The sequence below is a fragment of the Saimiri boliviensis genome, chromosome 3 (assembly GCF_048565385.1).
Source record: "Saimiri boliviensis isolate mSaiBol1 chromosome 3, mSaiBol1.pri, whole genome shotgun sequence".
Taxonomy (NCBI): Eukaryota; Metazoa; Chordata; class Mammalia; order Primates; family Cebidae; genus Saimiri; species Saimiri boliviensis.
Genome location: NC_133451.1, coordinates 64,465,776 through 64,488,806, shown reverse-complemented (window position 1 = coordinate 64,488,806; position 23,031 = coordinate 64,465,776). Strand labels below are relative to the sequence as shown.

General features: G+C 40.0%; 1 protein-coding gene across 11 annotated transcripts in view; it reads right to left on the bottom strand.

The window, feature by feature from the left end:
• The window catches only part of RUFY3 (RUN and FYVE domain containing 3), a 107,811-nt gene that overhangs the window by 35,847 nt on the left and 48,933 nt on the right, over nt 1-23,031 (bottom strand). For 10 of the 11 annotated variants that reach the window (XR_005579074.2, XM_039468071.2, XM_074396238.1 and 7 more), the window contains 4 exons: nt 15,584-15,757; nt 14,605-14,722; nt 13,676-13,777; nt 10,183-10,306 (listed from right to left, as the gene is read on the bottom strand). Coding sequence is in view for 10 of the 11 variants with exons in the window: in XM_039468071.2 (XP_039324005.2) it covers nt 10,183-10,306; nt 13,676-13,777; nt 14,605-14,722; nt 15,584-15,757 (518 nt within the window). In the remaining variant the exon portion in view is untranslated. Of the gene's footprint in view, nt 1-10,182; nt 10,307-13,675; nt 13,778-14,604; nt 14,723-15,583; nt 15,758-21,127; nt 22,781-23,031 lie in introns of those variants that run through there. The other variant, XM_074396240.1, reaches the window with a different exon arrangement.

Here is a 23,031-nt window from a genome sequence, read left to right as displayed (position 1 = left end):
TCTATTCCTCCAAACTTTCACTGATGTACATGTCTTCATTTTTCAAGACTGCCATTTTATTACTTAGCTTATTTCTTTTTAAAAGATCTTATTTCCCTTTCCATTTTACCAGAACAAAATATAACAGAAGTTTGTCATAGTATTTCATACAGAATGGGTGAGAAGTAATCAAAGAGAAAACATTAGCTTTATTTTTGGGGCAATTAATATATGCTAGGCCCTGTTCTAACTGCATTACATCAAGGAATCTGAAGCACCAAGAAACTAAGTAATTATAAAATATATTCAGCTAGAAAATGAGGAAGCCAGAATCTGAACCTAGGCAGTTGGCTTCAGAGCCTTTACTCTTAACTACCATGCTTTAATGTCCTTTAGTACAGTTGGTTCTCCTTATCAGCAGCTCCTAAAACCCAAAGGACAGAGAGGGCTGACTGTAAAGGGTTTGAGCATCGTGGGTTTTGGTAGCCATGGAGGTCCTGGAAACAATCCCCCCTGGATACTGAAGGACAACTGTACAGTTGATACTCGAACAACACAACTTTGAACTGTGCAAGTCCACTTATACAAAGATTTCTCTCCATCTCTGCCACTCCTGAGACAGCAAGATCAACCTCCTTCCTCTTCCTCCTCCTTGTCAACCTGGTTAGTGTGACGACCTTTATAATAATGTGGTTCCTATGCTGGGAAGATGGCCGCCTAAGAACAGCGCAGGACTTCAGCTCCCAGTGAAAGTGCAGAGGGTGAGTGGACGCCGCATTTCCAGATGAACTCTTATTGCCCACAGACCAGGAGATACCCAGGCAGAGGGGTCGCCAGCGTCGCAGTCCCAGCCGGTGCGGCTGTTTTGGCCCCCGCCGGGCTGTTTCCGCCCGCGCGGCTGCTGTGACCACTCCCTGTTGCTGCGGTTCTCCGTACAAAAGCCACTGGTCTGGGAGCCCTCTTAGCTGGCGAGCAGAGCCCTGAGACGGCAGAGTTGCCCATTCATCTGAAATAGCGAGTCAGGCCAGGAGATCCCTAGGCAAAAAATCCGCCAGGAGCCGGCGCCGCAGTTCGAGCTGACTCTGTGAGTCGCAGCACGGGAGATCCCGGCGCCTTTTCAACAAGCGACCGGAACGCGGGGTCATTCAACTTAAAAGAAAAGACTCTGAGTCAGGGAGCCAGGTGATCAGGCTCGGTTGGTCCCACCCCTCCGCCCCCAACAACAACGAAAACAAAAACAGTAATTGGAAACCCTCTGGGTTGAGCCCTTCAAACCAAGCACAGCTGAACCCGGACGGTCCGGCTCGGTGGGGGAGGGGCTTCCGCCATTACTGAGACTCTCCACCGCTATGGAGGCAAGCTGCCGTTGCCGAGGCAACCCGCCATTGCCAAGGCAACCTGCCACAACAGAGAGAGTCCGCCATAACAGGGGCGGGGCCACCATTGCCGAGACAGTTCTAACTACGCCCATATAAAAAGGACTACAGGGAAGAGCTCAGGGCAGCTGGGCGGAGCCCACAGCAGCTCAGCAAAGCCCCTGCGGGCAGGCAGTGTCTAGGCGTGCTGCTAGCTGGGCGGGTCAGACCTGAAAGAAAAATCAAAAAAGGCAGTAGTGCAATAGAAACTCATAAAGCTCCAACTCCCCGGGACAGAGACAGACAACAGGTGGATAAACCCACAAAAAAGGGAAGAAACCAGCGCAAAAAGGATGAAAACTCCCGAAACCAGAACACCTCTCCTGCTAAAAGGGATCACAACTCCTCACCAGCAAGGGAACCAGACCGGATGGAGAAGGAGGGTGATGAAATGACAGAATCAGACTTCAGAAGGTGGGTAGTAAGAAACTACAGTGAGCTAAAAGAACATGTTCTAACCGAACGCAAAGAAAAGAGGAACCTTGAAAAAAGATTGGACGAACTGCTGACGAGAATGGACAGCATAGAGAGGAGTATAAGTGAATTGATGGAGCTGAAAAACGCAACACAAGAACTTTGTGAAGCATGCACAAGCTTCAACAGCCGAATTGACCAGGCAGAAGAAAGGATATCAGAGGTCAAAGATCAACTCAATGAAATAAAAAGAGAAGGCAAGAACAGAGAAAAAAGCGCAAAAAGGAATGAACAAAATCTTCAAGAAATGTGGGACTATGTGAAAAGACCTAATCTACGTCTGATAGGTGTACCTGAATGTGATGAAGAGAATGAATCCAAGCTGGAAAATACTCTTCAGGATATTATCCAGGAAAACTTCCCCAACCTAGCAAGGCAGACCAATATTCAAATCCAGGAAATACAGAGAACACCACAAAGATATTCCTCAAGAAGAGCAACCCCAAGGCACATAATCGTCAGATTCACCAGGGTTGAAATGAAAGAGAAAATGCTAAGGGCAGCCAGAGAGAAAGGTCGGGTTACCCACAAAGGGAAGCCCATTAGACTCACAGCAGATCTCTCAGCAGAAACCTTACAAGCCAGAAGAGATTGGGGGCCAATATTCAACATCCTTAAAGAAAAGAACTTTCAACCCAGAATCTCCTATCCAGCCAAACTCAGCTTCATAAGTGAAGGAAAAATAAAATCCTTTGTGAACAAGCAAGCACTCAGAGATTTCATCACCACCAAACCTGCCCTACAAGAACTCCTGAAAGAGGCTCTACACATATAAAGGAACAACCAGTACCAGCCACTCCAAAAACACACCAAATGGTAAAAGAGCATCAACACAATCAAGAATATGCATCAACTAACCAACAAAACAGCCAGGTAGCATCAAAATGACAGTATCAAATTCACACATAACAATACTATCCCTAAATGTCAATGGACTAAACGCCCCAATCAAAAGACACAGACTGGCAAATTGGATAAAAAGCCAAAACCCATCAGTGTGCTGTATCCAGGAAACCCATCTTACATGCAAGGATACACAAAGGCTCAAAATAAAGGGATGGAGGAAGATCTACCAAGCAAATGGAGAGCAAAAAAAGGCAGGAGTTGCAATTCTCATCTCTGATAAAATAGACTTTAAAGCAACAAAGATCAAAAGAGACAAAGAAGGACATTACATAATGGTAAAAGGATCACTGCAACAAGAAGAGCTAACGATCCTAAATATACACACACCCAATACAGGAGCACCCAGATACAAAAGGCAAGTTCTTAATGACTTACAAAGAGACTTAGACTCCCACACAATAATAGTGGGAGACTTTAACACCCCATTGTCAATATTAGATCAACCAGACAGAAAATCAACAAGGATATCCAGGACCTGAATACAGACCTGGAACAAGCAAACCTAATAGACATTTACAGAACTCTCCACCCCAAATCCACAGAATATACATTCTTCTCAGCACCACATCACACCTACTCTAAAATTGACCACATAATTGGCAATAAATCACTCCTCAGCAAATGCAAAAGAACAGAAATCATAACAAACAGTCTCTCAGACCACAGTGCAATCGAGTTAGAACTCAGAATGCAGAAACTAACTCAGAACCGCACAGCTTCATGGAAACTGAACAACTTGCTCTTGAATGTTGACTGGATAAACAATGAAATGAAGGCAGAAATAAAGATGTTCTTCGAGACCAATGAGAACGAAGACACAACATACCAGAATCTCTGGGACACATTTAAAGCAGTCTCTAGAGGAAAATATATAGCAATGAGTGCCCACATGAGAAGAAAGGAGAGATCTAAAATTGACACCCTATCATCAAAATTGAAAGAGCTAGAGGAGCAAGATCAAAAAAACTCAAAACCTAGCAGAAGACAGGAAATAACTAAGATCAGAGCAGAACTGAAGGAAATAGAGACACAAAAAACTCTTCAAAAAATCAATAAATCCAGGAGCTGGTTTTTTGAAAAGATCAACAAAATAGACAGACCACTAGCCAGATTAATAAAAAAGAAAAGAGAGAATAACCAAATTGATGCAATAAAAAACAATAAAGGGGATATCACCACGGATTCCACAGAAATCCAAACCATCATCAGAGATTATTACAAACAACTCTATGCACATAAACTAGTAAACCTGGAAGAAATGGATAAATTCCTGGACACCTGCATCCTCCCAAGCCTAAACCTGGAAGAAGCTGAAACCCTGAATAGACCAATAACATGGTCTGAAGTTGAGGCAGCAATAAAGAGCCTACCACCCAAAAAAAGCCCAGGTCCAGATGGGTTCACAGCTGAATTCTACCAGACATACAAAGAGGAGCTGATACCATTCCTTCTGAAACTATTCCAGACAATCCAAAAAGAGGGAATCCTTCCCAAATCATTTTACGAGACAAACATCATCCTGATAGCAAAACCCGGCAGAGACTCAACAAGAAAAGAAAATTTCAGGCCAATATCCATGATGAACATAGATGCAAAAATCTTCAATAAAATACTGGCAAACCGATTGCAACAGCATATCAAAAAGCTCATCCACCATGATCAAGTAGGATTCATCCCAGGGATGCAAGGCTGGTTCAACATACGCAAGTCCATAAACGTAATTCACCACATAAACAGAACCAAAGACAAAAACCACATGATTATCTCGATTGATGCAGAGAAGGCTTTTGACAAAATTCGACAGCCCTTTATGCTAAAAACCCTCAATAAACTAGGTATTGATGGAACGTATCTCAAAACAATAAAAACTATTTACGACAAACCAACAGCCAATATCATACTGAATGGGCAAAAACTGGAAGGATTCCCTTTGAAATCTGGCACTAGACAAGGATGCCCTCTCTCACCACTCCTATTCAATATAGTACTGGAAGTTCTAGCCAGAGCAATCAGGTAAGAAAAAGAAATAAAGGGTATCCAAATTGGAAAGGAGGAAATCAAATTGTCTCTATTTGCAGATGACATGATTGTATATCTGGAAGACCCCATCATCTCAGCCCAAAATCTCCTGAAACTGATAAACAACTTCAGCAAAGTCTCAGGATACAAAATCAACGTGCAAAAATCACAAGCATTCCTATACACCAGTAATAGACTTCAAGAGAGCCAAATCAAGAACGAACTGCCATTCACAATTGCTACAAAGAGAATAAAGTACCTAGGAATACAACTAACAAGGAACGTAAAGGACCTCTTCAAGGAGAACTACAAGCCATTGCTCAACGAAATAAGAGAGGATACAAACAGATGGAGAAACATTCCATGTTCATGGTTAGGAAGAATCAACATCGTGAAAATGGCCATACTGCCCAAAGTAATTTACAGATTCAACGCTATTCCCATCAAGCTACCAATGACCTTCTTCACAGAACTGGAAAAAAACACCTTAAACTTCATATGGAACCAAAAGAGAGCCCGCATAGCCAAGTCAATTCTAAGCAAAAAGAACAAAGCAGGAGGCATCACACTACCAGACTTCAAACTATACTACAAGTCTACAGTAATCAAAACAGCATGGTACTGGTACCAAAACAGAGATATAGACCAATGGAACAGAACAGAGGCCTCAGAGGAAATACAACATACCCACAACCATCTGATCTTCGACAAACCTGACAAAAACAAGCAATGGGGAAAGGACTCCCTGTTTAATAAATGGTGTTGGGAAAACTGGCTAGCCATGTGCAGAAAGCAGAAACAGGACCCCTTCCTGACACCTTACACCAAAATTAACTCCAGATGGATTAAAGACTTAAACATCAGACCTAATACCATAAAAACCTTAGAAGAAAATCTAGGCAAAACCATTCAGGACATAGGTGTAGGCAAGGACTTCATGACCAAAACGCCAAAAGCAATGGCAACAAAAGCCAAAATAGACAAATGGGACCTAATCAAACTCCACAGCTTCTGCACGGCAAAAGAAACAGTCAGTAGAGTGAATCGGCAACCAACAGAATGGGAAAAAATTTTTGCAGCCTACCCATCTGACAAGGGGCTGATATCCAGAATTTACAAAGAACTAAAGCAGATCTACAAGAAAAAAACAAACAAGCCCATTCAAAAATGGGCGAAGGATATGAACAGATACTTTACAAAAGAAGACATACAGGAGGCCAACAAACATATGAAAAAATGCTCATCATCACTGGTCATCAGAGAAATGCAAATCAAAACCACATTGAGACACCATCTCACACCAGTTAGAATGGCGATCATTAAAAAATCGGGAAACAACAGATGCTGGAGAGGATGTGGAGAAATAGGAACACTTTTACACTGTTGGTGGGAATGTAAATTAATTCAACCATTGTGGAAGACAGTGTGGTGATTCCTCAAGGACCTAAAAATAGAAATCCCATTTGACCCAGCAATCCCATTACTGGATATATATCCAAAGGATTATAAATCATTCTACTACAAGGACACGTGCACACGAATGTTCATTGCAGCACTGTTTACAATAGCAAAGACCTGGAACCAACCCAAATGCCCAGCGATAATAGACTGGATAGGGAAAATGTGGTACATATACACCATGGAATATTATGCAGCCATCAAAAACGATGAGTTCACGTCCTTTGCAGGGACATGGATGAACCTGGAAACCATCATTCTCAGCAAACTGACACAAGAGCAGAAAATCAAACACCGTATATTCTCACTCATAGGCGGGTGTTGAACAATGAGAACATATGGACACAGGGAGGGGAGCACTACACACTGGGGTCCGTTGGGGGGAAATGGGGGAGGGGTGGGGGGGTGGGGAGGTGGGAAGAGATAGCATGGGGAGAAATGACAGATACAGGTGAGGGGACGGAAGGCAGCAAACCACACTGCTATGTGTGTACCTATGCAACAATCTTACATGTTCATCACATGTACCCCAAAACCTAAAATGCAATAAAAAAAAAAAAGCCTGATATAAAAACAGTTTAGTTTAATTTAAATATGCATGAGCATAATCAGATTTCAAGGTTTGAATTTGTTGAGGGAAGAAAAAGGAAAACCTATTAAATTCCTTAAGTATAATTTCAACTACTTTATATACTGATATATTGATAAAAGGTACTTTTAAATATGGATAAAAGGTACTTTTACTGATACTTGACTAAAACAAGTTCAAATTTCTCATTTAAAAAATATTAGAAAATATTTGATTTGGTTCAAAATTTGATATCTTTCCTGCTTTGAATTGTAAATATATGGTACAAAAATAATAATGGTTTCACTCAAACCCCATTAGGAAGCAGCTAAGTACCCTAAGTAGCACTACTGTGCTATAGAAATATTAGCAACTTATTCATCGGTGTTAACAAATGACAGACTGGCAAGCACTCGTCCAATCTCTGCTTCTTAAACTACCTGTAATGAAGAATATAAATATTAAAAATTATATATATGTATATAATATAAATGAAAATAAAGATATAGCTAAACAGAAAAAGAAAAGGAACATAAATACAAGCCCACTTTCTAATATTAAGGTCCAGATATAAAATTTCCTTGTTAAATTGTTATAAAAGTTTAATGATTAGTCTAAATATTTTACCTTGTCATGTCATAATCCTGCTAAAAAAACAGTTTGCAGACCAGCAATAGAAAATGGACCAAGGGGCCGGGCGCGGTGGCTCAAGCCTGTAATCCCAGCACTTTGGGAGGCCGAGGTGGGTGGATCACGAGGTCGAGAGATCGAGACCATCCTGGTCAACATGGTGAAACCCCGTCTCTACTAAAGGTGCAAAAAATTAGCTGGGCATGGTGGTGTGTGCCTGTAATCCCAGCTACTCAGGAGGCTGAGGCAGGAGAATTGCCTGAGCCCAGGAGGCGGAGGTTGCGGTGAGCCGAGATCGTGCCATTGCACTCCAGCCTGGATAACAAGAGCGAAACTCCGTCTCAAAAAAAAAAAAAAAAAAAAAGAAAATGGACCAAACTTTGACTAAGTCTGATTTATTACTTTCAGATTCAAATTTTGAGTTATTAAAAGCAATACTACAATTCCTTTTCTTAGGTATACAACTTAATAAAGTTTTCTGATTAATTCTTTGTTATTAACTCTTAGAAATGGAACAACAGACTCTTATTTTATTCTTCAGTAATAAATATATAAAAAAAAATAGTAATAATGTGGTTCCTTTATGATGATCCATTCATTTAAGTGAATAGTAAATATATTTTCTCATCTTTATAATTTTCTTACAACATTTTCTTTTCTCTAGTTTACTTTATTGTAAGAATACAGCATATGAAATATACAATAGGTCAGGCACAGTGGCTCATGCCTATAAACCCAGCACTTTGGGAGGCCAAGACAGGAGGATTGCTTGAGCTCAGGAGTTCAAGACCAGCCTGGGCAACATGGCAAAACTGTCTCTACAAAACATACAAAAAAATTAGCTGGGTGTGGTGGCATGCTCCTGTAGTCCCAGCCACTCTGAAGGCTAAGGTGGGAGAATCAATTAAACCTGGGAGGCAGAGGTTGCAACGAGCTGAGTTCACGTCACTGCACTCCAGCCTGGATGACAGAGTTAGACTTTATCTCAAAACAAAACAAATATATACATATCAATGTATATGTAACATACAAAATAGTATTAACTGACTGTTTATGTTATCAGTAAGGCCTCTGGTCAATCGTATGCTATTAGTACTAATGCTTTTTGTGAGTAAAAACTTGTATTTGAATTTTCTACTATGTGGAGTGTTTCTACCATGTGGTGCCCCTAGCGCCTCTATTGTTCAAGGATCAACTGCATATATTTTAATACACACACACACACACACACACACACACCTCGTTTTACTGCACTTTGCTTTTTGTACTTCACAGATACAGCATTTTTTACAAATTGAAGGTTTGTGGCAACCCTTTGTCAAGCAAGACTATTAGTGCTATTTTTCCAACAGCATGTGTTTGCTTCATGTATGAATTTCACATTTTGGTAATTCTCACATTTCAGATTTTTTCACTATTATTATATTTATTATGATCATCTGTAATCAGTGATCTTTGATGTTACTATCAAAATTATTTTGGAGTTCCATGGACTACACCCATATAAGACGGCAAGCAATCTGTAAATGTGTGTGTGCTAACTGCTTTACTGACTGGCCGTTCCCCAGTCCCTCTCCCTTTTCCTTGGCCTCCCTATTCCCTAAGACAGAACGATGCTGAAATTAGGCCAGTTAACAACCCTGCAATGGCCACTAAATGTTCAAGTGAAAGGAAGAATTGTACATTTCTAACTTTAAATCAAAAACCAGAAAAAAATTTAAGCTCAGTGAAGAAGGCATGTCAAAAGCCAAGACAGGCCAAAAGGTAGGCTCTTTAGGCCAAACAGCCAGGTTGTAAAAGCAAAGGAAGAGTTCTTGAAGGGAATTAAAAATGCTACTCCAATGAACCAAAGAAAGATAAGAAAGCAAAACTGTGAGGGAGAAACCCCCCAAGAGCTGAGGCAAAGGTCTGAGGCCTCAGTCTGCTCTCATATAAATACAGAATTAGAAAAGAATTAGAGATATAGTTACATAGTTATTCCTATATATAATCATAATCACATAGCTATTCACATGTCATCATAAATATATATATATAAAATCATATAATCTTTATCTTACTAATAAGTCTCAGATCAAGAAGTATGGGACTGAAGTGGCATTGGAAAAAGAGGTGACCCTAAGGCAAGATGCTGTAAACCCTCTGTTACGCCCGCGTAAGGGCTGCTGGAGAGTGCCTTGGCTGTGCAGCAGCACCAGCGCTGTGAAAGTGCCTGCTGTTTAGCCAGCTAGGGAAGGAGACGCCCAAGATGGCCGAGAAGTCTCCTTCCTCGGGGGAGTAAGGAGAAAACTCCACTCTTCCAAGCTCTTGTGGAAGGCCTGGCAGCTGTCAGGGAGGCACACAGACATCCGGGGGCTTAAATGTCTCTGTGTGATACTGTGCTTCAGCGGTCACATTCCATGTCTACTTTCATGTTCTGCTTCTGTACCTGGTTCCTCTTTCTTAAAAGATAAGAATTAGTAATAGTAACATAAATCTTAGTGACCTTGCTATTTCTTGACAAGCATGAAAAAAGTGCTGATGCCTTAGCTTTTCTCCTTGCCTCAGCTTCTTGAAAATCCTGGAAGAAAAAACAATCTAATTTTTTATATCCACATCAAAATGGAAGAAAATCCTATTTATGACTCATAGAAGATGCCCTAATTTGGTTGGTAGAATCTAATCAATTCAATTCTGAGATAGCAGAACTCAGAGTGACACACATGGGAATGAGAATGAGTATCTTTCCCACACCTGAGAGTCCAGGTCTTCTCCTTTCATACAGAAATTGGCATCAATGACATTCAGACCCACGAGCAGACCAGCAATTATGGCTCCTTCTTCTTCCATCATGAGGGCATTGGGTTCATAGAATTCACTGTAAGAGAAATCCACAGAATTCCTTATTGTAACAAAAATCTCAAAAAACCAGTGACATAATCATAAGACAAGGACAAAAATGTTTGCTTCACGGTTGATTACAGTCACCTACAAAAACAGTAAAAAGACTGCAAAAAGAAAGGCTTTAGTAAATATTTTATTTTTAGATAATGATTGGCAAGTGGCACTGGTGAAAAAACTTTTTAAAAGAGAAAAGATAATAGGTGTATCAATAGATTATTTAGATAATAGTATGGCGGAAAGACATGTGATTGAACACAACTGTGGTTGAAGCAGGTATTGAGACTTTTTTGACATATTTGTATTTGTGATGCACCATCAGATAATTTTTCAATCTTTTATGTATCTTTTTTTTTTTTTTTTTGAGACGGAGTTTCGCTCTTGTTACCCAGGCTGGAGTGCAATGGCGCGGTATTGGCTCACCGCAACCTCCGCCTCCTGGGCTCAGGCAATTCTCCTGCCTCAGCCTCCTAAGTAGCTGGGATTACAGGCACACGCCACCACGCCCAGCTAGTTTTTTGTATTTTTAGTAGAGACGGGGTTTCACCATGTTGACCAGGATGGTCTCGATCTCTTGACCTCGTGATCCACCCACCTCGGCCTCCCAAAGTGCTGGGATTACAGGCTTGAGCCACCGCGCCCGGCCCTTTTATGTATCTTAAAACATTTGCTTGGTAGCTGGGTGTGGTGGTTCACATCTGTAATCCCAGCACTTGGAGAGGCCAAGGCAGGAGGACTGCTTGAGCCCAGGAGTTTCAGACCAGTGTGAGCAACACAGTAAGACCCCATCTTTACTAAGAACAAACGACAAAAAAATTCTGAATGGGTAAAAATTATTGGCTGGGCACAGCAGCTCACGCCTGTAATCCCAGCACTTTGGGAGGCCAAGGTCACTTGAGCTCAGGAGTTCCAGACCGGCCTGGTCAACATGGCGAAACCCTGTCTCTACTAAAAATACAAAAATTAATGGGGTGTGGTGCTGCATGCCTGTAATCAAAGCTATTAAGGAGGCTGAGGCAGGAGAATCGCTTGAACCCAGAAGGCGGAGGTTGCACTGAGCTAATATGACGCCACTACACTCCAGCCTGGGTGACAGAGTGAGACTCTTGTCTCAAAAAAAAAAAAAAAAAAAAAAAATCTGGCTGGGCGTGGTGGCTCATGCTTATAATCCCAGCACTTTGGGAGGCTAAGGCGGGGTGGATCACAAGGTCAGGAGTTTGAGACCAGCGTGGTCAACATGGTGAAACCTGATCTCTACTAAAAATACAAAAATCAGCTGGGCATGGTGGCAAGTGCCTGTAGTTCTGGCTACTCGGGAGGCTGAAGCAGGAGAATCACTTGAATCTGGGAGGAGGCAGAGGTTTCAGTGAGCTGAGATTATGTCACTGCACTCCAGCCTGGACAACAGAGAGAGATGCTGTCTCAAAAAACAAAAAAAATTATTCAAAATCCATAGATAATTAAATACTGCTTATAATGCACCTAAATTACTAATACACAAAAAACCAGTGACATAATTCATATGATCTAACTATTGTTTTCCTTGGTATTTACCCAAGTGAGTTAAAAACCTATGTCCACACAAAAACCCACATACATGTGTTTATAGCAGCTTTACTCTTAGTTGCCAAAATTTGGGAGCAACCAAGATGTCCTTCAGTAGATGAATGGACAATGGCCTATGATTGAACACTAAAAAAGGGAGCTGTCAAACCATGGAGGAAAGTAAAATGCATAAAATGTGCCAGTCTGAAAAGGCCATATACTGTATAATTCCAACTACAAGACATTCTGGAAAAGGCAAAACTACAGAGACAGTAAACCCCTAGTAACCACAGAGCAATCACAGCACGATCAGTGGTTACCAGGGGTTGGAGGACAGAGAGATGAATAGGTGGAGCACAGAGGATTCTTTTTTAGGGTAGTGAAAGTATTTTGCATGATATTATAGTGACATATGGATCCATGTCATTATAGTATACATCTGTCAGATCCATAAAACATACAATGCCAAGAGTAAACCCTAATGTAAACTATGAACTTTGGGAGATAATGATGTGTCAATGAGGTTCATCAGTTATAACAAATGTACCACTCTGGTGTAGGATGTTGATAATGACGGAGGTTGCCCAGAGGGGAAGGGGATATATGAAAAATCTCTGTACCTTCTACTCAATATTGCTATAAATTTATAACCACTCTAAAAAATACTCTTTCAGATTTTTTTTTTTCTTCCACCACCTCTCCCTTTTTTATTGAGAAGAAGTCTCACTCTGTTGCCCAAGCTAGAGTGCATTGGTGTGATCTCGGCTCACTGCAACCTCAACCTCCCAGTTCAAGCGATTCTCCTGCCTCAGTCTCCCGAGTAACTGGGATTACAGGCATGCGCCACCACGCCAGGCCAAGTTTTGTATTTTCAGTAGAGACAGTGTTTCACTACGTTGGCCAGGCTGGTCTTGAACTCCCGACATTGTGATATACTTGCCTTGGCCTCCCAGAGTGTGGGTATGACAGGTGTGAGCCACTACACCCAGCTGTCTTTTAGATTTTTTTAAAAAAGCAAAACAGACTGGGCACAGTGGCTCACTCCTATAATCCCCACACTTTGGGAAGCTGAGGCAGGTGGATCACTTGAGGTCAGGAGTTCAAGACCAGCCTGGCAAACATGGTGAAATCCTGTCTCTACTAAAAATACAAAAATTAGCCAGACGTGGTGGCGCATGCCTGTAGTCCCATCTACTCGGGAGGCTAAGGCAAGAGAATTCCATAAACCCAGGAGGTAGAGACTGCAGTGAGCCAAGATGGCACCACTGCACTCCCACCTGAAGTGCCTCAAGCCCCCCAAGTAGCTGGGATTATAGGTGTGCACCACCATGCCTGGCTAATTTTTGTACTTTTTTAGTAGAGACAGGATTTCACCATGTTGGCCAGGCTGGTCTCAGACTCCTGGCCCCAAATGATCCACCCACCTTGGCCTCCCAAAGTGCTAGGATTACAGGCGTAAGCCACTGCACCTGTCCAATTTTGTGCTATATTTGAATTTAATGCTACATGTCAAGTTCTTGTCTTACTGAGCCTGAGCACATGCTGAGGTGCTTTCTGTTTTCTGGAGGTAAGTCTTGGCCTGCCTTGGAAAGGACCAATATATACCACAGCGATAGGCAGAACACATATAGCATAAATCTTCCATTTGGGAGTATATGTGTGTGAGGTGTAAGAGAAAGTATCAGTGAAGCTGTCAGGAACCAACTGTTTCTGATCTACCAACAATGGCAAACTTACGTGGTTTGACTATATGATGTAGAACATGCCAAGGAAAGAAGAAAGTTCAAGACGGTGTTCATACCTGAGAAGTTCTTTCTTATTGATCAAAGCTTTCATATATTCTGAAAGTTTCTTTTGCATTAATGCCAAACGAAGCCAGGCTCTTCCTCTACCCACTGGAGTCCTACAAAAACACAGAAATCAAACAACTAAAAATATAAGCACCAGAAGCAAGGGCTACAGTAGAATCAGTTCACTTATTCTTGCTAATGGTGTTCCAGTGTAACAAGTGCACTCAGGTGCTCCTCAGGACCTCTCCTGGCACATTCCTATGCAAGGAATTTTTGTGTGTGGGCTAATGTGACCCAAGGGGGTGTTTGGGACAAATGCTTTCATAAAGAATTACTGAATGTGACTATAATTTGAAGACACAGCCTCTGAGAGACCCAACTAAAAATGTTCCAAGTCCTCATAAATTCAGTGTGAATTATATAAATGTCCAAAGCATGAATGTGGACACAAGCAAGCTAGGCCTCTATCTGATTAAAATTAAACTAGTCTAATTTGGGAAGGTGATCACTACTTTATAATTCTAAGGCAGGCCTACAGGCACTAGCTCTTCAGATTGATTTGATAGCTGTTTTAATCTTGACTCTCAAACCCCCTGAATACCTTTTTTCCCTAAGTCAAGTCCAGCATTTCACCCCCTTAGATAAAATTGATTGAGACTCACTAAGTGATTCTCTCTCTCAAGTGCTTTAACAAATAAGGAAATGTTTGGTATTTCAACATAAAGACGACCTCTCTTAAATGAATAATTATCCCTCAAGAGCACGTTTTTCTTAATATTCTATATATCAATTCTCTCATATCAGCACCTATTCGTGACACCATGCATTCTGGATTGTTATAAAAGAAATCATTAGAACATAATTGTCTTTAATATCACTCTTCTAGGGATAGTTAATAAGAATCCTGTTCCTGAGAAACAGAATTCAACCTCAGACTTACTTGAGTCCTGGAAGATCTTTGACACTTGCCGTTATCTCTGCGGCTTCTGGAACAAGCTTTTCTACCAGTTCTAGAGGTCCCCAGAAGGATTTATTTTGTCCAAGAAAAGTTTTTTTAGCTAAGGTAACAAAAATAAAGCAGTATTTTAATATTCCTTACAAGACAAGCACTCTCTCAACACACATACACACACCCACACACCTTCTCGGGAAACCAATCCTAGGTTATAAGATGGTTTTAGATTCATTCATGCTTTTAGAATAGATAGTATTTTGTGAAAATAAAAAATTCTCTACGTCCTAAGACTTAGTCTTTCTTCTTTCAAGAACAATTTGTGACCTAGCCCTATAATATAATAAAACATTTTAACAATATAGTACCTAAAACTGTGTGGTATTAGTGACGAGAACAGTTCAATAGAAAAAAATATGTAATCCAGAAATAGGCTATGGAATATTGGGAAGTTGGTAAGTACAGGCACAGAGATTGAAAAAAACAACCAATCAAACAAAAAACAATAAAAAAAGAATATTGGGAAGGTAGGAAGAAAGGAAACAAGGGTGAACTAGAGCAGGTACTGCCCTCAAAAGCTTATAGTTAAGTGGAAAAAACACTGAAACAAGAGTCAGGAAACCTGAGTTCTAGCACCTACTCTGCCACAACCCAGCGTATGACCTTGACCAAGTCCTGTCTCATTCTGGGCAGGCCTCTTTCCACCTGTCAAACAGTACTACTGTATTGGACTTGATTACTTAGAATTGCCCTTCTAATTCTAACATTTAATGATCTGTATTTTATAAGCTCTGTTAAGTCCACTGAGTCAATCATACCCTTACTCCCATACAGACTGCATTCCAATGGATTAATATTATTAATTCAAGCCTCTTATTCTTTGGCTCCACAAAGAATGCTTTCGTCCATAGCATGCATTGCTAGGAAACAGCTGGATGCATATTTGCATTCTGGGACCATAGCCTACCTTTCAAGCCATGTTTCAGACAGTGTTCCATCACCACAAAGAATTGCTGGAGAGGTGCATAGTCAGAGTCAAGAGTCCTTCCCAGGTTCAGAGCTGATTCAATCAGGCCCTTGATACTCAGCTTGGCCATGTTCATGAGGTTCATGCGTTCGTTAGCCATGAGATAATTAGGATCTGCAGGCAAAGGGAAGAAGAAGAAGCCTGGTTACTAGAAATAGAACATTTTAAAATTCAATATTAGTTGTATTCTTCTCTGTCATGTGCTCGCTGTGAAAAAAATGCCAGTTTCCTTTAAGAATATCCTCAATAAAGCAGTAAAAGAAATTATTTTATCAATTCTGAAGCCTTGAGTTGTCTTTTTTTCTTTTTCTTTGAGACAGGGTCTTGCTCTATCACCCAAATTGGAGTAGGCAGCGGCATGATCACAGCTCCCTGTAGCCTGAACCTTCTGGGCTCGAGAAATCCTTCTTCTCTGCCTTTCGAGTAGCTGGAACCATAGGCTCACACCACCACACCTGGCTAATTTTTGTATTTTCTAGAGAGACAGGGTCTTGAACTCTAGAGGCTGAAGTGATATTCCCACCTCGACTTCCCCATGTGTTGGGATTATAAGCGTGAGCCAGTGTGCCTGGCTGAGTAGTCTTTAAATATTCTCACCACTCCCTCTGCTACCACCCTAACCTGGGTGCTGAGTGTCTGTCATAACTCCCCACTGCACTACCTTCACACTGATCTCTCTGCTCCCATTCTTGCCTACCCCTCTTTTCTCTGCATAATTTGTGAAGTGCTCAAAAAATAAAGCCTAAATGTAGGAAAAAAGGGTAAAGGGTTTAAACAAATTTTGTATTATGGTATTTTATTATTTTTTTCTTTTGAGGAAGAGTCTCGCTGTGTTGCCAGGCTAGAGTGCAGTGGCATAATCTTGGCTCACTGCAATCTCGCCTCCCAGGTTCCAGCGATTCTCCTGCCTCAGCCTCCCGAGTAGCTGGGATTACAGGCATACACCACCAAACCCAGCCAATTTTTGTATTTTCTTAGTAGAGACAAGGTTTTACCATGTTGGCCTTGATCTCCTGACCTCATGATCCACCCACCTCGGCCTCCCAAAGTGCTGGGATTACAGGTGTGAGCCACCGCGTCCAGTTGGAGTTTTATTATTCATTGAACTATTAAGTAGCATTATTAGTATATTGCAGTACTAGAACTTAATCAACTCCCACATTGTTAAGTCTTAGCATACAGTGTATGGCTCTCATCAACCAGGCAGATAAACTCTATGGGGGAAGGGACTAAGTAACACATGTTATTGTACTCATTATCTTCATTTATAGGTGCTTACCCTGTGCCAGGCACAGGGGACTGCCTCTTACCATGATCATCTCCATCTCTCCCTACAACATGGTGTGAGACAGTCACCAATGCAACAATTTTACAGGAAAAGAAAATGAGGAGAGTAAAGCATCAACTGCTCTGCTCTGACTCCCTGTATGACCTCGGGCAAGTCCCCATCCCATTCTAGGTCAATCAAATAGCTGCAGCTGGCCCACGGGCAAAGCCAATGATCAATGACAGAGCCAGAGGCCAGACTCCATTTGTCTGACTCCAAACCCTGTGTTCTTGATCACAACAATCCACTTATAAATAAACTGGTTACTCCTAATAATGTTTATCCTTCTCTCCTCCTGACCATTCTTTTACATGACCATTCTACCTATTTATTCTCATGATACTTAGGTATTCTCCCTTCCTTGAGGTGCTAAAGCAGGCCCATAATAGCTAAGTGGTCCAAGGTATAACAGTTCATAAATGACGGAATCTGAACCTGGATCTGACATGAAAGCTAATGCTCTTTACATTATGCCATATGCATCCTCCCAAACACCAAATACATCAAATTTCTACTGAAAGCTAAAGAAGCCTAGAGCCCTATGAAGTATTCCCATTTCTTCTTAGGAAGACTAAAAATACTAATAAAGCTATGCTTCCATAATACAAATAAGCCACTTAACAACAAAAAAAAGACAGACTGTTTAATGCAAATTATCCCAAGCAATTTTCTTCACACAATGTTTTTATTTATACCTGCTTTCAAAGTTAAATGAGCAGAGTCAAATGGTCAAATTCTAAATTAATCTTCCCATTAAGTTTAAGGACTTAGGGATTTGCACTTCCAACCATATAAATCTTGGCTTGTTGTCATGTTGTCTGAGGTTACTTTTGGAGAAACACTTACATGTGAGAGTCGGAATTGGTATATATTACCATTAATTATTTCTTGCATAACAACAAATGTTTTAGGGCCATAGCTTGAATGTGGCTCTCTCGATTCATGACAGATCAACTTGTTAAGGGTAGTATCCTCACAAGAGGACAGCAAAATGCATGGAAAACTATGCTCTGAAAGACAGCCATGAAGAACAACTATCAGACATTAATTTCCATTTATTACCAGCATTTATGTACACTCTAGTGTTTCTGACCTCCTGTAATCACTGGAAGAAAGGAATAGGGCAGGGGTGTGGGTATGAACATATGTAGAGAGCTACTAGCCTTCCCACCGAACACCTCCCAATAGATGGTAGTAGTAGAGTATGATTGGAGATAGATAACTGTCTGCCCATAGGTAACTTTGAGGTATTCACTCTGCCTCAAGCCTGTAGACCATTAATTCAGGAGCATATGACAAGATTAAACAATGCTACTAGTCAAACTTTACAAGCTGATTCCAATGTAGTGAGAACTAGTCATGTGAGGGAGAGATAGACTTGGGTTCAGTATAAAGTATCATACTGAGACATTTTTCCAGACGTAGTGATAGAGTTATACCAACCCATCTACACTGTCTCGTCTTGTTCATATAATCAGCAGCAGAAATGTTTAAGACATCTGGCTGAGGTCTGAGGTGCATGAACTATAGAGAGGTTAACCAGCCTCGATAGGAATTAAATTTCTGATACCATTGACTCCATTAGTAAGGTGCTATAATTATAATCTATTTAAACTAACTTCCACCAAACATAAACAACCCACCCATTCTTTAAAAAATACTACTCCCAACCTTGGCACTGTTGACATTTTAAGCTAGATGATTCAATTTTACAGGGCTCTGTTCTGCAAACTAATTTTTGCAGCATTCCAGTAGTAGTTAACACTAGATGCAGTTAAGACAAACAAAAAAATTTCTCCAGACATTGCCAAATATCCTTTGGGAGATTAAATCATTCCATATTGAGAACTACCAATCTAAATAAGTGAAAGTCAAACAAAAATCTGGTATAGTAATTTAACTGATAGATATAAGAGCTTAAAAGCAAAAATTCACTTCAGTTAGAATGGCTATTATTAACAAGACAAAAATAATAAATGCTGGTGTGGACGCAGAAAAAAGGGAATTCTTATACACTGTTGATGGGAATGTAAATTAGTATAGCCTTTATGGAAAACTGCAGAAGTTTCTCAAAAAACTAAAAATAGAACTATTATATGATTCAGCAATCCCACTAGTGGATGTTTATCCAAAGGAAAGGAAATAATATAACAAAGAGATATCTGCATTCCCATGTTCAATTCAGCACTATTTCACAATACCCAAAATATAAAATCAACCTAAGTGTCACCAACACGAATAGATTAAAGAAATGTAGTGTGTGTGTATATGTATGTATGTGTGTGTGTTTATATATACACACACACATACATACATATACACACACACCCTCAATATGGTGTGTGTGTGTATATATATATATATATATATATACGCAATTCAGCTATAAAAAGAATGAAATCCTATGATTCATGGCAACATGGATGAGCCTAAAGGATGTTATATTAAGTGAAGTAAGTCAGGTACAGAAAGGCAAATACCACATGCTCTCACTCATATGTGGAAGCTAAAAAAGTTGAGCTCATAGAAGTAGAAAGTAGAATTGTGGTTATTAGAAAATGGGAAGAGTATGGAGGAGAGGAAGACAGGGAGAGGTTGGCTAACGTGTACAAAGCTACAGCTAGCTAGATAGATAAGATAATTAAGTTATAGTGTTCTAGAGCATTGTATGGTGACTAGAGTCAATAATGTTTTGTATATTTTCAAATAGCTAGAAGAGAAGATTCTGAATATTCCCAAAATAAACAAATGAGTGTTTGAGGTAAGAGATACGCTAATTAACCTGATTTGATCATTACATTGTACACATGAACCAAAATATCACTCTATACTCCTAAATATGTACAATTATTATACATCAAAAAAAATTTTAAAGACTATATTGCTCATTGTTAACACAAAAGCTAAAATTAGTATTATTTAATGCTTATTAACATTTTTGTGCTGAAAAGCTATAAAAGAAAAGCTTATTCTACATTGGTAATGATTGAAAAACAATAATTTTAAATAAATCTATTTTGAAGTTTTGCAATAATTGCTCTTACAGTATAAAACTCGGCCGGGCGCAGTGGCTCAAGCCTGTAATCCCAGCACTTTGGGAGGCTGAGGCGGGTGGATCACGAGGTCAAGAGATCGAGACCATCCCGGTCAACATGGTGAAACCCCGTCTCTACTAAAAATACAAAAAATTAGCTGGGCATGGTGGCACGTGCCTGTAATCCCAGCTACTCAGGAGGCTGAGGCAGGAGAATTGCTTGAATCCAGAAGGCGGAGGTTGCGGTGAGCCGAGATTGCGCCATTGCACTCCAGCCTGGGTAACAAGAGCGAAACTCCGTCTCAAAAAGAAAAAAAAAAAAAAAAAAAAAAAAAAACTCGACAGAAAATAAGTCCTTGATTGTGAAAGAAAGAAGTAAAAGTACTAAAAAGAGCTTGTAATAAAACACCATTTAGCAAGCCTGATGACACTTATTTGTATGAAACAATCACAAACTTTTATTCTATCCTCATTAAAAAAAATACTAATAATAGAGTCTTAAGATCCTTAGATTATCTACATATCTATATCCATATCCATATCTTTATCTATCTACTCTCCTTAATGGCATCTCAGGTATCGTATTTCTACTCAATAATAAGAAAATTTACTTAAGTAATACTTCCTCTGGATCGAAATCTGTTAAAGGGTTAGTCAAAAAAAAAAATTAACCATCTGGGCCTGGTGGCTTGCACCTGTAATCCCAGCACTTTGGGAGACTGAGGCAGGTAGATTACTTGAGGTCGGGAGTTCGAGAACAACCTGGCCAACATGGGGAAACCTCATCTCTACTAAAAATACAAAAATTATCTGGGCACGGTGCCGGGTGCCTGTAAGCCCAGCTACTCATGAGGCTGAGGCAAGAGAATCACTTAAACCCAGCAGGCGGAGGTTGCAGTGAGCCAAGACTGCACCACTTCACTCCAGCCTGGGTGACAAGAGCAAAACTCCATCTCAAAAAATAATTAACCATAAATTTACTTGTCCTCATTGCTACTTTTTTTTGGTAACAGTATAATCAATGATGAACTTCACTGAGTTAGGACTTGTCATCAGAAAGGATTAATATAATCATCTACTGGGCCAATTAACGTATTATATGACTTCAGGCAAGAAATCTCACCTCTTTGAGGCCTCAATTTCCTCCTCAGTAAAATGAGATGGTTGGACTTGTTCAGTAATTATTTTTTTTCCCAAGGAAACCATGCACATTCATATCAGTCATAATGACATATAGCAGCACTGATTCTCAAGGGAGAGGCATATTAATATACCTGGAATCAGAGAAACAACATGTTCTGTTTGGAAAACCCCACAAATGACTAATACCAGAGGAACTAGATCCTTTCTACTCTCTGGTCTTGGAACATCAACACTGGCATAACCAGGAAAGCTTTTAGACATGGGAAACTGTAGGTTTCAACAGTACCACTGAATCAGGTTTTGCACTTTAACTAGATCCTCAGACAATCTGTATGGGCATTAAAGTTTGAGAGGCACTGACCTAGATAGGCACTCTCCTAACTAGCGTATTATAATTCCATGATTTTATAGTTGGCTTCATCAAGGGCAGCTAACATACATGTATATCAGTAGAAAGCCCTAGGAGGAAGGAAGGAATAAAGATGAGAGCAGAAATAAACAGCAAAAACAACTACTGAGAAAAGTCAATAAAATCCAAAGTTGGTTCTTTGACAAGATCAACAATATTGACACTTAGCTAGACTGTATCAATAGAAAAGGGAGAAGATTCAAATTACTAAAATCAGGAATGAAAGAGGGGACATTAGTATTGACATTACAGAAACAAGGGTTACAAGGGATGCTATGGACAATTGTATGCCAACATATTAGATAACCTAGACAAAACAGACAATTTCTTAGAAAGACACAAACTACTAAAACTGACATAAGAAGAAATAGGAAATCTGAACAGACCTACAACAAGTAAAGATCCTGAATTAGTAATTAAAAAAAAAAATCACACACAGAGGAGGCCAGGACCAGATGGCCTCATTCTTAAAATCTACCAATCATTTAAAGAATTGACACAAATCCTTGACAGACTATTCCAAAAATCAGAAGAAAGGAGAACTTCCCAACTCATTCTATGACAGTAATATTACCTTGAGACCAAATCAGATAAAGACATCATAAGAAAACTACAGATCAATACTCTTTACAACTACAGACACAAAAATCCTCAACAAAATACTGAAAAACCAAATCTAGCAACATATAGAAAGGATTATATAACTGAACCAAATGGGATTAATCACAGAATGCAAGGTCTGTCCAACATACAAAACTCAATCAATGTAATACACCAAATAAATAAAGAAGGACATCACATGGTAATTCCATTAGAAGTAGACAAAGCACTTGACAAAATCCAATATCCATTAATGATATAAACATTCAACAAACCAGGAAGAGAAGGGAACTTTCTTAGCTTGACAAAGGGCATCTACATCTATGTAAAACTCACAGCTAACATAAACCTGATGGCAAAAGACTGAAGGTTTTCTCCAATATCAGGAACAAGAGAAGGATGTCCACTTTTGCCAATTCTAACCAACACCATATAGGAGGGTCTTGCTAGGGCAATAAGGCATGAAAAGGAAATCAAAGGCAATTAGTTTGAAAACGAAGAAGTAAAACTGTATTTGTAGATGACATGATCTTGTATATAAAAAATCCTAAGGAAGCCACACACACACAAACTATGTAAATAAATGAATTTAGCAAGGTTGTACGGTACAAGATCAATACACAAAAATTAATTATATTTCTATACATTAGCAACAAAAAATTCAAAAAAGAAATTTAAAAATAATTCCATTTATAATAGCACCAGAAAAATGCCAATAAACTTAACGAAAGATGTGCAAGACTTGTACGTGGAAAACTACAAAACTTTGCTGAAAGAAATTTTAAAAGACCAGGCCAGGTGCAGTGGCTCACATCTGTAATCCCAGCACTTTGGGAGGCTGAGGTGGGTGGATCACTTGAGATCACGAGTTCAAG